This window comes from Muscardinus avellanarius (assembly GCF_963383645.1).
Source record: "Muscardinus avellanarius genome assembly, chromosome: 1".
Taxonomy (NCBI): Eukaryota; Metazoa; Chordata; class Mammalia; order Rodentia; family Gliridae; genus Muscardinus; species Muscardinus avellanarius.
Genome location: NC_137786.1, coordinates 67,482,165 through 67,498,741, shown reverse-complemented (window position 1 = coordinate 67,498,741; position 16,577 = coordinate 67,482,165). Strand labels below are relative to the sequence as shown.

The 16,577-nt window shown below is 39.0% G+C and overlaps 1 protein-coding gene across 1 annotated transcript in view; it reads right to left on the bottom strand.

The window, feature by feature from the left end:
- Positions 1 to 16,577, bottom strand: part of MSH3 (mutS homolog 3) — a gene marked incomplete at both ends in the record, with an annotated part of 228,429 nt that overhangs the window by 53,780 nt on the left and 158,072 nt on the right. Inside the window, one exon of the mRNA XM_080706313.1 lies at positions 812 to 969. Within this exon, the coding sequence (XP_080562439.1) occupies positions 812 to 969 (158 nt within the window). The remainder of the gene's footprint in view (positions 1 to 811; positions 970 to 16,577) is intronic.

Genomic DNA, 16,577 nt, shown 5'->3' with positions numbered 1-16,577 from the left:
ATTAATGAGGGTCTACATCCGAATATGTGTAAAATTATGAATATGGCATGGTTACCCTAGACAATCATTGGTGGGAGGGGGAAGGGAAAACGGGGGTGGGGGGAGAGGGTACCAAGTACAGTTTAAATGTATACCATTTATGTTCAAAATTTAAAAATTAAAAATTAAAAAATAAAAATAAAAATAAATAAATAAATAAATAAATAGGGCTGGGGGGTGTTGCTTGGAAGTAGAATGCCCACAGTACACCCAATACACACAAAACAAAGTTTACATGTAAGAAATAGAAATAGTTTTGTAACTGATAAATCACAAGATAAAAGGGAGAATTTGTAGTGAAACAAACCCATGGCATGAAACTAAGGTGTATATAATGAGGTCAGTAAGAAATAGTCAGTTACATTTAATGTTCTTAGAGTAGAAAGGAATATGAATTAAATTATCTTGGTCAGGACCTTCTGCAGTCTGTCCTCAGCACTCCACTAAAGAATGGGGCAGGGGACAGACCCATTGATCCAAGCACTCTACCCTTGGAAGGCAAAGCGAATTTCTTTACTCTGTTTAAGTACTGGTTTTGGTTAAAGAATCTTTTAGCAATAACTTGAAAACTATAGAACAATATGATCTCATAGGTGTCTTTCAGTATTAATGTATGTAATAAAATAATTAAGCTTCTATATGCTGCTTGTTTTAAGTGCAAACCTACTCATCTAAATACATCTAAATACATATACATAAAATGAAAATTCATGCGATCATGTGGACTTGACTTCTTTTCAGAGATATATCCAAACAGAACTAATGTTTTTACCTTGTAAAAATGCCATCTACAATCCCAACTGTCGCTTCCTCTGCAGGAACATAGGAGCCAATCTGAGCCATGATAGTAATTAATGCAACCTGTTTTATGTAGGAGCTCTTTCCACCCATGTTTGGTCCAGTAATTATCATCACTCTCTCTGAATCCTCCTAGAAATCAAAAAGAAATTATACTTATTGTACTAGAAGAGCTTTTGTATAATATCAATCATTTATCCCATTAAATAGGAATTCATTAGGCAAAACATTGCTTTGTGGCATAAATATGGCTTGTATTCATCCACTTAGCATTGCTATAACTAGGCTAACCAGGCATGGTGGTACATGCCTATAATCCCAGTACTTGGGAGGCTGAGATAGGAAATGGCAAATGCTAGGATGGCCTTGGCAATATAGAGAGACTCTTAGCTACCTAGAAAGACCATGTTTCTAAATAAGTAAGTAAGTAAGTAAGTAAGTAAGTAAGTAAGTAAGTAAGTAAGCAAGCAAGCAAGCAAGCAAGTAAATAAATAAATAAATAAATAAATAAATAAATAAATAAATAGGACTGAGGGTTTAGAACGCCCCTAGGTTCAATCCCCAGTACCACAAAATGGGGCTGAGGCTGGGTAATTTGTAAAGGAGATGTTTATTTAGTTCACCATTCTCAAAGTCAAAGAACATGGTGCTGGTTTCTGCCAGGCTCTGGTGAAGGCCTCATGGGGGATGGAATCACGAGAAAAACCATGTGGCAAGACTGGAAGCTAGCGACCAGGGAGGGGCCAGTTTCATTCTATTCTATTCTATTCTATTCTATTCTATTCTATTTATTTACTAACTTACTTAATTACTTAATTTATTTTTGTGGTCTTGTAGACTGAACCCAGGGATACTTTACCTCTGAGCTACATCCCAGTCCTATCTTATTTTTCAGTTTGAAACAGAGCCTCACTAAGTTGCTGAGACTGGCTGCAAACCTATGATCCTCCTATCTCAGCCTCCCGAGTACTGGATTACAGGTGTGTACCACCACGCTTGGCTTCACTCTTTTTATAACAACCCACATTTGTGGGAACTAACTCACTCCAAGAGACCAGCATGAACCCCTTCTGAGGGCAGCACCCTAGTGCTCTAATTGCCATCACTTGCCCCATCTTTTTTATTTTTGGTGCAGGAGGCTGAGCCCAGGTCCTGTGCATGCTAAGCATGCACTCTGCCACGGAGCAACACTCTAGCTACCCAGCCCCACCTCTTAAAGCCTCCACTACTCTCGTACGGCCATACTAGAGACTATAATTCCAAAACATAAACCTTTGGGGGTCAAACTACATCCAAATCAACCACCAATTAGTATCACAAAAGGAAAGAGGACTTTTTTGTTATCAGCCTAAACTAGGCTATAGCAGAAGAGTGAATTCTTAGCTCTACACACAGAAGTTCCTAGGTATTTAAAAACGAAATAAAGGCTAAATGGAATTTAATAATCACTATAACATTCTCATTAACACTCTAATCTGCCTGGGTGTTTTTCATATTGCTTATATTTAAAGCCTCTCGGTTTCCATTTGTTCATCTTAAAACACAGCTATTACATGTCTAATTGTCTAAGACCCTATTTTGGGTTGGCAGCACATGACTTTTCCAGTCATAGGTAGATGACAATTAAAAGAAGTTTATAAGACCAAATTATAGCTATGACTTTATAAGTATTTAACTATGCATTGGCAATTTAACCAAACATGTGCAAGAGAGAGAAGCACTGTAACTATTAGGATGATCTAATCTCCTATAATTTCCCTTATACTGATTAGTTATAGTATTTATGGTATAAAGACTGCATTCCCAGAAATCTTGTACTAATTGCAAAATTTCTGGTCTCATTCAGGTCTCTGGTTCATTTTGAATTGACTTTTGTGCAAGGTGAGAGGGATCTAGTTTAATTTTTTACATATGGATATCTAGTTTTCCCAGGACCATTTGTTGAAAAGGGTATCTTTTCCCCCAACATATGTATTTGACACTTTTATCAAAGATCAGCTAGCTATAAATGTATGGATCTGTGTATTTATCTTCTATTTGATTCCACTGATCTACGTGTCTGTTTTTATTCCGTATCATGCTGTTATTGTTACTATAGCCCTGTAGTATAATTTGAAATCAAGCATTTAGGTATTTTGATACCTCTGGCATTATTCTTATTGCTCAAATTGTTTTGGCTATTCTGGGTCTGTTGTTTTCTCATACAAATTTTAGGACTATGTTTTTTCTAGTTTTGTGAAGACCGTCATTAGTTGTTTGTTTGGGTTTGTTTTGTTTTTATAGTACTAGGCATTAAACACAGGGGCACTCTTTCAAAGGTATATTTCCAGCATTTTTTATTTTTTACTTTGAGTTAGGGTCCCATTAAGTTGCCCATGCTGGCTTTGAAATTGTGATTCTGCTACCTTAGCCTCCCAAACACTGAGATTACAGGTGTGCACCACCATGCCTGGCATCATTAGTATTTTGATAGGGACTGCACTGAATCTGTACTCACTTTTGATAATATGGCCATTTTAACAATATTTATTCTGCTGATTCAATAACATGGGAACTCTTTCCCTCTTCTAATGAAGAGCTAATTAGGTGAATATACCATGTTCATGAGATACAAGGCTCAATCTTGTAATACTATGATAATAAAGGTGGTATGATTTGGCACAAAAGTATACAATTATGCCTGTGGAACAGAAGAGAATCAAGAAACAGACTGGCATGTATGCATTCTTTGATTTTGGACAAAGGTGACACTGTGGCTCTGACAAGGAATGGTCTCTATGAAAACTGGTGCTGGGTTAAAGAGTTTCCTCTTTAAGATTTATAGAAAATAAATCTTAATCCCTAGCTTACATCATAAACAACAACAAAAAAAAAAAAAAAAAAAAAAAAACAATTCCAGATAGATTACAGGTTTGAAATACAGGGGAAGAAAATAAGGACATAAGATAATAACAGGATAAAAAAAAGTTTCCTAAACATTATCACAAATCACAAGAACTATTAGAAGATTAAGAAACTGCAAGATATTAAAATTTAGAAGTTCTATTCATCAGATAATACCATTAACGGAATAAATATCTATAGGAGATATGTGCACTATGTATTTCCCAAAGACGTGAATTCAGTAGAAAGAACTCTAAAAAAAGAGAAGAAAAAAAAAACTAAACATGATAAAAGTTTTATGTGTGGTCAGTTAATAATATGAAAATGTGTCCAACTAACTTCAAAAGTCATTAGGAAAATATAAATCAAACCATACAGAGACAACACACCACGTCACATTTACACAATAGCTATACACACAAAAAATTAACATTCAGTTTTGGCAAAGATGAGACAGTAACTAGAATTCTTAAACTCCTTTTAAGGAAGTAAATTGTACACTACTGAGCCAGGCATGGTGGCACATGCTTATAATCCCAGCATTTGGGAGGCAGAGACCAGAGGATTGCAGTTCACCAACAGCCTCAGCTACTTAGTGAGACCATTTGCAATTCAGTGATACCCTGTTTCAAAAAACAAAAAAGACTGAAAAACAGGACTAGGGGTGTAGCTCGGAGGTGCAACATCCCTGGGTTCCATCCTCAGTACCGCAAAAAATAAAAATAAAAAAATAAAAAAATTGTGTACTATTTTGAAAAAAATCTACACTAAAGCTGAAAATTGACATAGCAAAACAATTCTGCTCCCAGAATTATGTACATGTGAAACAAAAATGTATCTGATATATAACAGAAGATAAGTAAAAGACTGTTTATGGCAGTACTTTTCAAAATAGTCTCAAATTGGAAGTAATTCAAATGTTTACCAACAGTGGGACGGATAAATTGTGATATAGTCACACAGAGAATTCTATATGACAACAGGAATAAACGACATGGAGAAAATGTGGATGGCTCTCAGAAAAATGTTTGATCAAAGAAGCCAGATACAGAGCACAAATCATATATTTCTATGTATATAAAGTTCAAAACCAAACAAAATTATAATGTATGGTAAAAGATAATTAGGACAATGATTACATTTGGGGGGCAGGTAGCTACCAGGAGAAGCTCCCCTACTCTGGAAGGGGTGCTTCTAGAATGTATTCTATTTCTATTCTACTGTCCTGTTACTGGATGTGGGCACTGAATACTTGAGTGTGTATACTTTGAGAAAACTGATAAAATTATACAACTGTGATCTGTACATGTTTCTTCATCTATTTTATATTTCCATAGGGTTACTTCAAAAGGAAAATGAAGTCCTTCTCAGAAACTGATCTAACATGCACTATAATTCCAGAAGCTAATTTTGAAATGTATTTGATAAAGAAAATAACTAAGAGAAGTCAATACAATTTTGAAGAAGCACAACCGGGAGGAAGACAATTGTAATGCTATAGTAAGTAAAAGCATGATGTGTGGTTTAGAAAAATGTAAACAGCTGTAACAGAAAGCCCAGCAACAAACTTATGTATGGCATGTTAGTGTGTATCAGAGGCAGGTTTACAAGTCAATTAAAGAAGGTACAATATCTGATAAGCAATGGTGGTACATCCGGGGTTTTGTACGAAAAGAGAGTGAGGCTTAAACCTCATGGCAAAGTCCCTAAACCAAATCTAGATGGCTGATGGAACTATATATGGAAAGCAAAACAAACTTTTAGAAGAAAACATGGGAGAATAGCTTAATGATGTCATGGTATAAAATGATTTATTGAATAGAATAGAGAAATAAAACAATTCTGCTCCCAGGCACATGTCAAACAGAAATATATATGATATATAACAGAGGTAAACAATGGTTCACAGTAATACTTTTCATAATCACCTCAAAGTGAAAGAAATTCAAATGTCCATCAATAGAAAAACATATAAATTGTGAGAGAGTCACACAGTGAATCCTACATGACAACGGAAAATACATAAATTATAAAGGTAAATTTCTATTAAAAGAAATCACCAAATACAAAATAAAGTCATGTAACAAGGGAGTATCCAAAACATATAAATAATTCCCACCTATTACTAACAACAAAATGGAAAAGTGAGCAAAGGATACAAATAGGATAGTTGTGAAAAAAGATTCAGCCAAAAACATGCACTCATAAAAGGAAGAACTGATAAACCCACTGAATTAAAAGCAAGCCATTTCGGTCATGGAGACATTGCTTTCTGGCATTTCTGGCGGTTTCAGTCCATGGTCGTTGGCCCCATTGCTTCTGGGCCTATGAGGAGGCAGCACATGGAGGCAGGAGTGTATGCAGGAGGAAGGTAGAGTGGCTGGGACAAATAGGAGGAAGGGGTTGGGGTCCCACTATCCCCATTAAGAACACATCCCCAGTGACCTGAAGATCTCCCTCTACAGCCACCTCTTAAAGTTTCTACCACCTCTAAAAAGCACAGGACTAAGGACTAAGCTTTTACCAGATAGGTTTTTGGGGGACATTTCAGATCCAAACCACAGCATCTCTCTTCTCTGACCCAATTTCAATACCTGCATCCTGGGGACAGACATGGTGACTTATTTAACTGATGTAAAATGTGCTGAGGACAATATCTGACTTTTTTTTTTTTTCCGATACCAGGGATGGAACCCAGGGGCATTCTACCTCTGAGCTATACCTCCAGCCCAATTTCTTATTCTTTATTTTGAAAAAGGGTCTCACTGAGTTGCAGAGGGCCTCACTTAGTAGCAGCTGAGGCTGCCCGTGAACCATGAACCTCCTGTCTCAGACTCCCAAATGCTGGGATTATAAGCATACGTCACCACACCCAGCTATCTAACTATTTTTTTTTTTTAAGTGGCCATCTGCTGGTTGTTGTGGCACACACTTGTAATCCCAGTATTTGATAGGATGGGACAGTGAGATCATAGGTTCAAGGACAGCCTTGCAAGTAGTGAGACTCATCAACCTAGAAAAACCCTGTTTCCAAATAAAAATAAAATAGGTCTGGGGACATAACTTGGAGGTAGAATGCTCCTGGGCCCAATCCCCAGTAAAATAAATAAATAAATAAATAAATAAATAAATAAATAAATAAAGTGGCCATCATTATTATCTTTAAAAAGATATCATACTGAAAGTGAAAAGATAAAATTAAATAATCTCATTAACACTAAGAAAAGTTTTAAGATACAAGTTCAATGTATTTATTTTTTATATTTATTTATTTATTTATTTATTTATTTATTTATTGCGATACTAGGGATGGAATCCAGGAGCGAATCCGAGATATGCCGCCCTGCCCTATTTTTTTTTTTTTTAATTTGAAACAGGGTCTCACTGAGCTGCAGAGGGCCTAACTAAGTAGCTGAGGCTGTCTGAGAACCGTGATCCTCCCAGATTTATAATCCCAAAGGTTGGGATTACAAGTGTGCACCACCACACCTGGCCAGTTCAATGTATTTAAAATATGGAATGTTTGCCGGGCATGGTGGTGCACGCTTGTAATCCCTGTGCTTGGGAGGCAGAAACTGTAGGATCACGTAGGTTTGAAGCCAGCTGTGCTAGCTTAAGAGACCCTGTTTCCCAATAAAAATATAAAATAGGTCTGGGAGTATAGGCCGGAGGTAGAAGGGTTTCCAGGAACCCCAGTACCACAAAAACAAAACAAAAAAAGGAATGTTTAAAATTTTCTAGAAAATAAATTGTAATGTCTATTTTCAATTGCTTTAATTGTATGCTTTAGGGAAAAATTAGGCACTTAGAAAGTAAAAAAATCATATTAAGAGGACTTGGGTGTACGAAGAAGCCCAACATGCCTTCTAAAGTAGCCTGCCTGACGATCTTGTTTGTTTCCCAATTCAAATACTCGTTGCAAACTGCACTCTGCTGTTTTGGTCTGAGGTTAGGCAGCAATGCTCTGACTCTGAGAGCCACTGAGAGCCTGGCGGCAGGCAACAGAAATACCAAGACACTCAGTTCTTTCCTTCAGCTTCTACTAAAACATGAATGTGATGAAAGCTGTTGGATGGAAAAATAAACTCCAAATAAAAGTTCACTCTGTGGAGATGGGCAGTAGATTCCTGTGGTTCTTTCAACCCAAGGGTCCAGAAAGCAAATATTACAAGATAAGTTATTGTATCTCATTCAAGACTAACAAAGAACAGGGCTGCCTTATGATACACATACTATCATCAAGGTCAAATTAACTACCTCTCAAATTTTAATTCAACAATGCTGAGATAGATAAACTAGAGTGACCTTTTAAGGGAAAAACTTTACTATATATTCAAATTCTTTAAACTCAAGTCACTTAAGTGACTAAAGCATCAATTCTGAATGTGACATGGGTGATATTTATGCATCCATAAGCCAAACTGGTTGTTAAATTTCAAAATAATAGTTCACAGCTATTGCCCAGAGCTGAATAATGGTTGCCATCTGGGCCCTTCTGAAGGTCTGTCTAGATATACAAGGGTTGCCATGGCAAACACAGGACATTAGTAAACTCTAAACTGATAAACACATTTTTAGTATAAAACAAATACGGCATGAGACATATTTATCTGAAACATTATTGTTTAACTGACATTTAAACCTGAGTTTCATGTACTCTGACTTGCTAACTCTGGCAAGCTTACAATAGAGTATCATGCAATCCTGTAGTTTAAGTGCTGATGCCTGGACCAGCAAAGGTCTACTGGACTCTATACCAGAATTGTAGCAGTTCTGTTAACTGATGCCTATAAAAGTCAACCCACCCCAAACCCCAAGTTCTAGAACCATCAGTGCTCCCCTTAAGGAAAGCAGAGGACTGACCCATGCCCTTCTATGCCTCCTTTCATGTCCCAGTAAGTGCTCTGTGGGCACCACAGGAGTCCTACGTGGCCCGCTAGCCAGAGCAGGGCTGGATACCCTGATGGTAGTGCGGGCACATTCTAGCACCCATCTGGCCTTGTGAAACTATGGCAGCTATTGTCCTTTCCCAGAGCATCACTCTGTAAGAAGTTGGGAATGCCCTGGATAAAGAGTGGATGGGCAGTCTCACACTGGGTACCAGGTGAGCCTTCATGGGATAAAGGGCAAACTAGGACAAGAGTGGGGTGTACCTGGGGGGCACCATCCCTTCTCATCTCTACTTTAAAACCCACTGGAAATCTGCTTTCCAAGAATATTAACATCAATTTATTTTGTTTTATATAAGAGTTTAGAGGTACCACTGCGTAACCACTTATAACAGCAAGATAAAAGGGATTTCTAAGACAATCATGGCATATCTTTAATATTGAACAACTTCCTAATGCCATTTAATTATCCTGACTTTTTAAAATATAAAAACATGTTATAATATTAAGTAAAAAGCCGCTTAATATAAAATAATATAAAAACATTTATATGAGAAAATGATGGCTATTTTTAAATAAAGTGCTAAAAGGCAAAGGATACCTGCCAAAACATTTGTAGCGGCATCTCTGAGATTAAAAAACACTTTCAGCTGGGCTTGGTGGTGCATTCTTGTAATCCCAGTACTTGGGAGGCTGAGACAGGAGGATCACAAGTTCACGGCCAGCCTTAGCTACTTAGTAAGGCCCTCTGAAACTTAGTGAGACCCTGTTTTGGAAAAGAGAGTTAAAAATAGAGATGGGGGTATAGCTCAGAGGTAGAATTCCCCCAGGGTTCAACCCCCAGTACCGCAGAAAAAATTGTTAAAAAATATTAAAAACATTTTTCCTTTCTTTTCTCACCCTTTTTTGTCCCAAGTCTCAACCCCTAAGTTATTTACAAATGGGTTCTACAGCAATGAGAGGTCCTAACAACCATGTACTGAGTAAACACTATGCTGAGTGTAAAAAAAGATGTAAAGAAATTTCTATGAAAACTTTAACAAACAAGAAAATGACAGAGTATGAAAATGAAAGAAAAAATGTGAGTAAAGAATTGGCCCACAGAGTAGGTAAGCTGGTTTCTAGGACAGAATTTGGGATTGTCAATACAACTGTCAAGGTCTCGTCCCTCTAAAATGAGGGAGTTGAGTTAAATAGCCTCTGCCCTCAATTCAGTCATATTACATGCATATGTGGCCCTGGTTGGAACCCAAGAGTAAGGATGAAATTGTCCCCAGCCAGAGCTTTACCCAGATCTCTTTAGAAGAGGACAAGCTGCAGAGTTTCTACAGGTGCACAGGAGAAGAGGTGCTCAGGGAGCCTGGCCCTATATGAAGCCACTATTGTGGGAGATGATGCTCCAGGTCCCAGAATGTGAGGACTTCAGTCAAGAACTACCTTTAAGCTTTAAAGTACTAAATGCTTTTAACCCAACTCAGGTATCTGTAGGTGACAAAATGTCTGCTTTCCTAGTAAGCCCTAACAGCCCTCCAACAGGAGATAACATTATGGAGTAGGCACTTTACTAAACACAGCAGAACACAGGAGCCTGAGGCATCAGGAGACACTGTGAAGATGCTTATGGTGACGCCTCCTGGGGCCATCACATGGTGGGCAACTATAACTGGCCTTGACAGGTCCTTCTGCCTTTTCTTTGCCCACAGTCCATTGTCTACATGGCAACCCAAGTGACTGTCTTAAAGAGTACAACAGAACTTGCCTCCTGCTAAAAGCCCCCACTCATAAATTCTCAGAGCACTTACAAGCATCTAAAGATCATGGTCTAAAGCCTGTGCCTGCCTTTCTGGCCTCATCGTCTATACCCGCTCCTATGCCCTATCCCCTGCAATCAGCCAGACTTGATTTCTATTCTTTTCTGACCTTCCAGGAAATACCATCCTCATTCCTGCCTTAAGGCCTTTCCACGGGTCTAGGCTTACACATCTACTCCCAGGAAAGCACTTCCTTGACCTGCCAATCTACTCAAGTCCCTTTGCCATATACTCTCTATTTCATCAGCCCATTCTGTTTTCTTTATTGCTTTTATCCCTCTTTAAAATTACCTTAAATTTCTTGCTTGCTTATTGCCCATCTCTGTGAGAATGTAAGTCCCATGAGAGCGGGGATCATATCATCTTGTTCATACCCAGGGCCTACAACAAGGCCTGGCACAACAGCCAATACTGGCCAGATAGGTGAGTGGGACCGGGCTGGCCCAGACAGAGCTCAGGCTAGGCTCCAAGCATGAGACCACTCACAGAGCAAGTTCTCAAGAGGCAACAGAGGGGTGAATGGATGAATTAATTAATGGATGACAGCAAACAAATGCTGCACCACACCGAGGGGACTGAGGTTCTGCATGTCTCTGAGCTGTGGAGAGGCTACAAGTGTTCTTCACAGTTTTTACCTTAATGTCTATGAGGTCTGTCTGAACAGCATCAAGAGTAAAAAAAAAAAAAATTAATCTAAATGAGATAACCAGGCAACTTCCAAATTAAAGGCCACCTTCTATGGAGAGAAAGAAGATGAGAAATAAAAAGTAAACTTTAAGGTATTACAGGAAAATCACAGATGACAAGGGCCAGACACTGTGCAAATGATTTTCTACCATCTCTTTTAGTTCTTCCAATAGTCTGACAGGGTAATACTAGGATCACTGTATCCCCATTTTACAGGTAAGGAAAGAGAAAACTGAAGAATTTAATTACGTTCCCAGTAATGCAGAGCTATTACTAAACTGGGATGTTACGTGAAGTTCATTCTCTGACGATATCTAAAAGGGGACTCTTGCTCAAGAGCAGAAAATCACAGTCACTATTAAATAAGCATAGAGATGCTCTAGAGCTTGGAGACCTTGAATCTGGCATTAAGTGCACTGGATATGGTCAGTAGAAATATCCCTAAAGTCAGAAGAACACGGTGGAAAAGAAACAAAATCTAAAATTGTCACATATTAATTTCTAAGACATGGGCAACAGCTAATTTTCTGCAATGTTTTCTTCCTTGACAGGTACAGATGTTGACATCTACCTTTAAGGGAAAATCATGGTAGGACTATTTTTATAATAGCTGTAGGTCGTTGAAAAATCTGGCAGTTTCAAAGTGTTTAATTCCCTGAAGATGTCAATCAAGGACAGGTTATAGTGACAGACTCCCCAGGAAAAGCCTTCTCTAGACAAGCTCTCAGCTAAATCTTAGCACTTTTAATCCAAAGTGAACAAGAAACAGAAAAGGGACAGTGAGGCTGGAGAGCAGTACCAGCTGTATTCTGAGATGCCAGGTCAGGGATCCAGTCTTCTGGTTCCTGGAGGCTGCCCACCTTACATTCCATTGGGTATGAGAGCTGGGTGGTAACCAGTCCAAACCCTTTGTTTTATGGATAAGAAAATCGAGGCCCAGGGGATATGGTGGGCTATCCAAAGGGACAGTAAAATAACAGGCAGGATTTGAATTTATATTTTCTACTACCATGTAGCATTCTCCCACTATCCCGATGTACCAAAAAGTAGTACATTGTAAGAATTTAAAAACAGAACAAAGTGCTAGAGTAAAAGATTATTATTTTGGCTAGGGTAAAGGTGAAAGCAATTATTTTTTTGGATCTTGAAGGATGAATAGGAGTTTAATCAAAGAAGATGAGGAAAGATCAGGAAGACAGAAAAGATTCATTCTGGGCAGAGACAGCAGCACAAGTTACAATACCTTTAAAAAAAAGTCATCAGTTATCATACAAAATTCCTTCTCTATCTGATTGTTTCAGGACATTAGAGGAGAGAAGCCATAGAAAACAATCACCATTAATATTTCCTCTTTTATCATTGAGCTCATGATCCAATGATTGTCTATACGAAAAACAGTTACAGTAAAATTTATGAGAATAATCCAGGCATGGAACAAATTAAGTGTAAACCTCAGATATACATTATTGTTCTGTTTGGTAATTATGTACAAATTCTCAATAGCTTATGAATATTAGTAGAGTCTTGCTTTTTAATTCTTATATAACAAAAGCAAGCATTTCTAGGACAGCTAGATATTATCTATATTAGGAGAAAAGAAGAAACTGGGAAGTTTAACCACCTCTTTACCAGTTTCAAATGACCAATAAGCACCTCTGTGTCACAGTGTGTTACAGACATAAGAGCCAGCCAAGCTGCTTCTTGATCTAAGGAGAATGAACTGAGAGCAGACCCCGTGCTCTCCTACCCCAGCTATTAAACACCTGGCCTCACATTTCCTTGTACGAGAGATATCCACAGAGTTCAAGCACTTCCTGGGAATCTTTCTGCTCTGCACATTGGACTCAGTCCCCTGCACTGACCTTCCTAATTACTTGAATTTATATTACTCATTTTATTTTTTTATTTTTTATTTTATTTTATTGTTTTGGTGGTACTGGGGTGGAACCCAGAGGCTTTCTACCTCCAGGCTATACTCCCAGACCTTTTTTATATTTTATTTGGAAACAGGGTCTCACTAAGTTGCTGAGAGCCTCACTAAGTAGCTGAGGCTCGCTTCGAACCTGGGCCTTCCTCATGTCTCAGCCTCCCAAGCGCGGGGATTACAAGCTTGCACCATCACGCCTGGCTTTGTATTACTCATTTTAAATGCAAAATTTTAAAACATCACATACGGACTTCCAGGAAGATGGCGACCAAGAAAAGCGGGGCTTAAGAGCCCCGCTAACAACCAACCTCCATTACCACAAAATCAGCGCCTTTCATAGCCAGAAAACACCATTACCAGAGAAACAAAAAAACCACCAGGCTCCAAAGAGAAAGCGAACTGAGAACAGAGCTCAGAGCCACACAGGACATACACCGGCCGCACGCCCGAGGACACGGCAGCAGCGCCATACTGCCAGCGGCAGCGGCGAGTTCACCGGATGGCTACAGCAAGCCGAGGTGAGCCGCTGCAGAACAGCCAGGCGGGATTTCTCGGCGCAGGGAGCATCTAAAGCTCCCAGTGGCTGAGCTCAGCACACGCTGCAGGTACTCAGAGTGGAAATCAAAATCAGAGAAGAAAAAATACGCCAGCCTCACGGCCGAGGGCGTGGCAGCAGCGCCATATTGCCACCGGCGGCAGCAGCAGTGAATTCACCAAATCCAGTACAGCTACATCTGCGAACTCAAGAACAGTGAGTCAAATTGCAGGCCCCAGAGGAGAAATCCCAATACTGTACTCCCTGGGACTTGACCCAGTGGGGGAGGGGCAGTGGCAGAGATATCACACCATAGGAGAACGTGCAACCTGGCACCCCCCATAGTTTAAAGCAGCCTCTATCGACTCCCTGGGTCGGAGACTCTGTGATACAACCCAGTAAAGGAGTAGTGGGGTCTGAGATACTACAGACTCAAGATCCAGAACACCTTAAGTGAAGTCATAGTGACCCAAGGGAAGAACCCAGAGAAGGCACAAACTTCCAAAATCATGGAAAAGAGGAATAACACTGGAGCAATGAATGCCCACAATCCCACAACATCAGAACCCAATAAAACAGAAAATCAGAGATTTCTAGAAGATCAAATCAGGAAAATAACTGTAGAAATAATAGAAGTGCTTCAAAAAGAATTCAGAGAGAGCCAAAAAGAGATAAAGGATGCAATTAATGAAGTAAAGGCCTCAATTCAAAGCACAAACAACCGATTAGACCACATAGAGAACAGAATCTCGCTCTTAGAAGATGATCATTCCAAAAATGAACGCATAGTTTCTAATCTAGAAAAAAATATCCGACAGCAGGAATCTGACATTGAAGAAATATGGGCCCATTTTAAGAGAGATAACCTAAGAATAATTGGAATAGAGGAGGGAAAAGAAAGTGAAACCAAAGGGATCAACAATCTCTTCAAGGAAGTAATAGCAGAAAATTTTCCAAACATAGAAAAAGAGGTTAATACACAGGTCCAGGAAACTTATAGAACTCCCTTTAGACAGGATCGGAGAAGGGGATCCCCACGCCACATAATTGTCAAAATGACCAATGTGGAAGCCAAGCAGAGAATCTTAAAGGCAACAAAAACAAAGGGCCAAGTGACATTCAGAGGCAAACCAATTAGAATCACTCCAGACTTCCCAAACCAAGTCATGAGAGCCAGAAGGGCTTGGAGTAACATATTCCAAACTCTGAAAGAAAACAACTTCCAGCCAAAAATTTTCTACCCAGCAAAGCTTTCTATCAAATTAGATGGAGAAATAAGAAGCTTCCATGACAAACAGAAACTGAAGGAATTTATGTCTTCAAATCCAGCACCAGAGAAAATACTCAAAGAGATTAACTACAAAGAAGAAATAGGTAACACACACCAGAACCAGAGAAACAAGTGTTTCCATCCAACAGACAACTAAGACTGGTTATCTGTGGAGATTCATTATTTATGTTAGTCTTTTACCTATCTCTAAATGGTATTATTTGCCTTTATTGTTGCTAATTTTTAGGATTTCTAGTTGGAATATTAATATACCTTCAGATAAAGCATTTGGAAATATTTTATCCCATTCTATTAGTAACTTTTAACTCTGTTTACATTGTCTTTGGATATACAATATTTTTTTTTATTTTTTAGGGAGTTTGTATACTCTTGTGTTGCCTGTGCCATTGAAATCATATCCAAGAAATCACTGCCAATTTCAATGTTGTGAGGTTTTATAACCCAGATTTTCTCCTAAAAGTTTATAGTCTTAAGATTTATATTTAGGTCTTTTATCTATTTTGAGTTAATACTTGTATATGGGATTAGGTAAGGGTCCAACTTTATTCTTTTCCATGTAATTATTATTTTTCAACAATATTTAGTTAAAAGATTATTATTTCCACCACCAAATGTTTGTGGAAACCTTGTCAAAAATAACTTGACAATATAGGGAAGAATTTAGCTCTAGGCTTTTATTTAACTCCAATGGTTTATATATCTGCCTTTAGAATAAAACTACACTGTTTCAATTATTGTAGCTTTATATGGTTTGAAATCAGAAAATATATGTCTTCTAGCTTTGTTCTTTTTTAAGATCGTTTTGGGTATCTAGAGTCCATATTCCATATTAGGATAGATTTTTTTTCTGAAAAATAAGTATATAAATATATGATAGTTTCACCTAAAAAAAATAGAAAAAAATATTCTCTGGTAAGAAAGTAAAAAGAAATATTGAAATGTTATCTTTAAGTCATCAAAAGCTTGGTATCTGAGGACTTCCGGGAAGATGGCGACCGAGAAAAGCGGGGCTTAAGAGCCCCGCTAACAACCAATCTCCATTACCACAAAATCAGCGCCTTTCATAGCCAGAAAACACCATCACCAGAAAAACAAAAAAACCACCAGGCTCCAGAGAGAAAGCTGACTGAGAACAGAGCTCAGAGCCACAGAGGAGATACACGCGCCTGAGGACACGGCAGCAGCGCCATACTGCCGGCGGCAGCAGCGAACTCTCCGGGCAGCTACAGCAAGCCAAGGTGAGCCGCTGCAGAACAGCCAGGCGGGATCTTTCGGCGCAGAAAGCATTTAAAGCTCCCAGTGGCTGAGCTCAGCACACGCTGCAGGGACTCAAAGTGGAACTCAAAACCAGAGAAGAAAAAATACGCCAGCCTCACGGCCGAGGGCGTGGCAGCAGCGCCATATTGCCACCGGCGGCAGCAGCAGTGAATTCACCAAATCCAGTACAGCTACATCTGCGAACTCAAGAACAGTGAGTCAAATTGCAGGCCCCAGAGGAGAAATCCCAGTACTGTACTCCCTGGGACTTGACCCAGTGAGGGAGTGGCGGTGGCAGAGATATCACACCATAGGAGAACGTGCAACCTGGCACCCCCCATAGTTTAAAGCAGCCTCTATCGACTCCCTGGGTCAGAGACTCTGTGATACAACCCAGTAAAGGAGTAGTGGGGTCTGAGATACTACTGACTCGAGATCCAGAACACCTTAAGTGAAATCA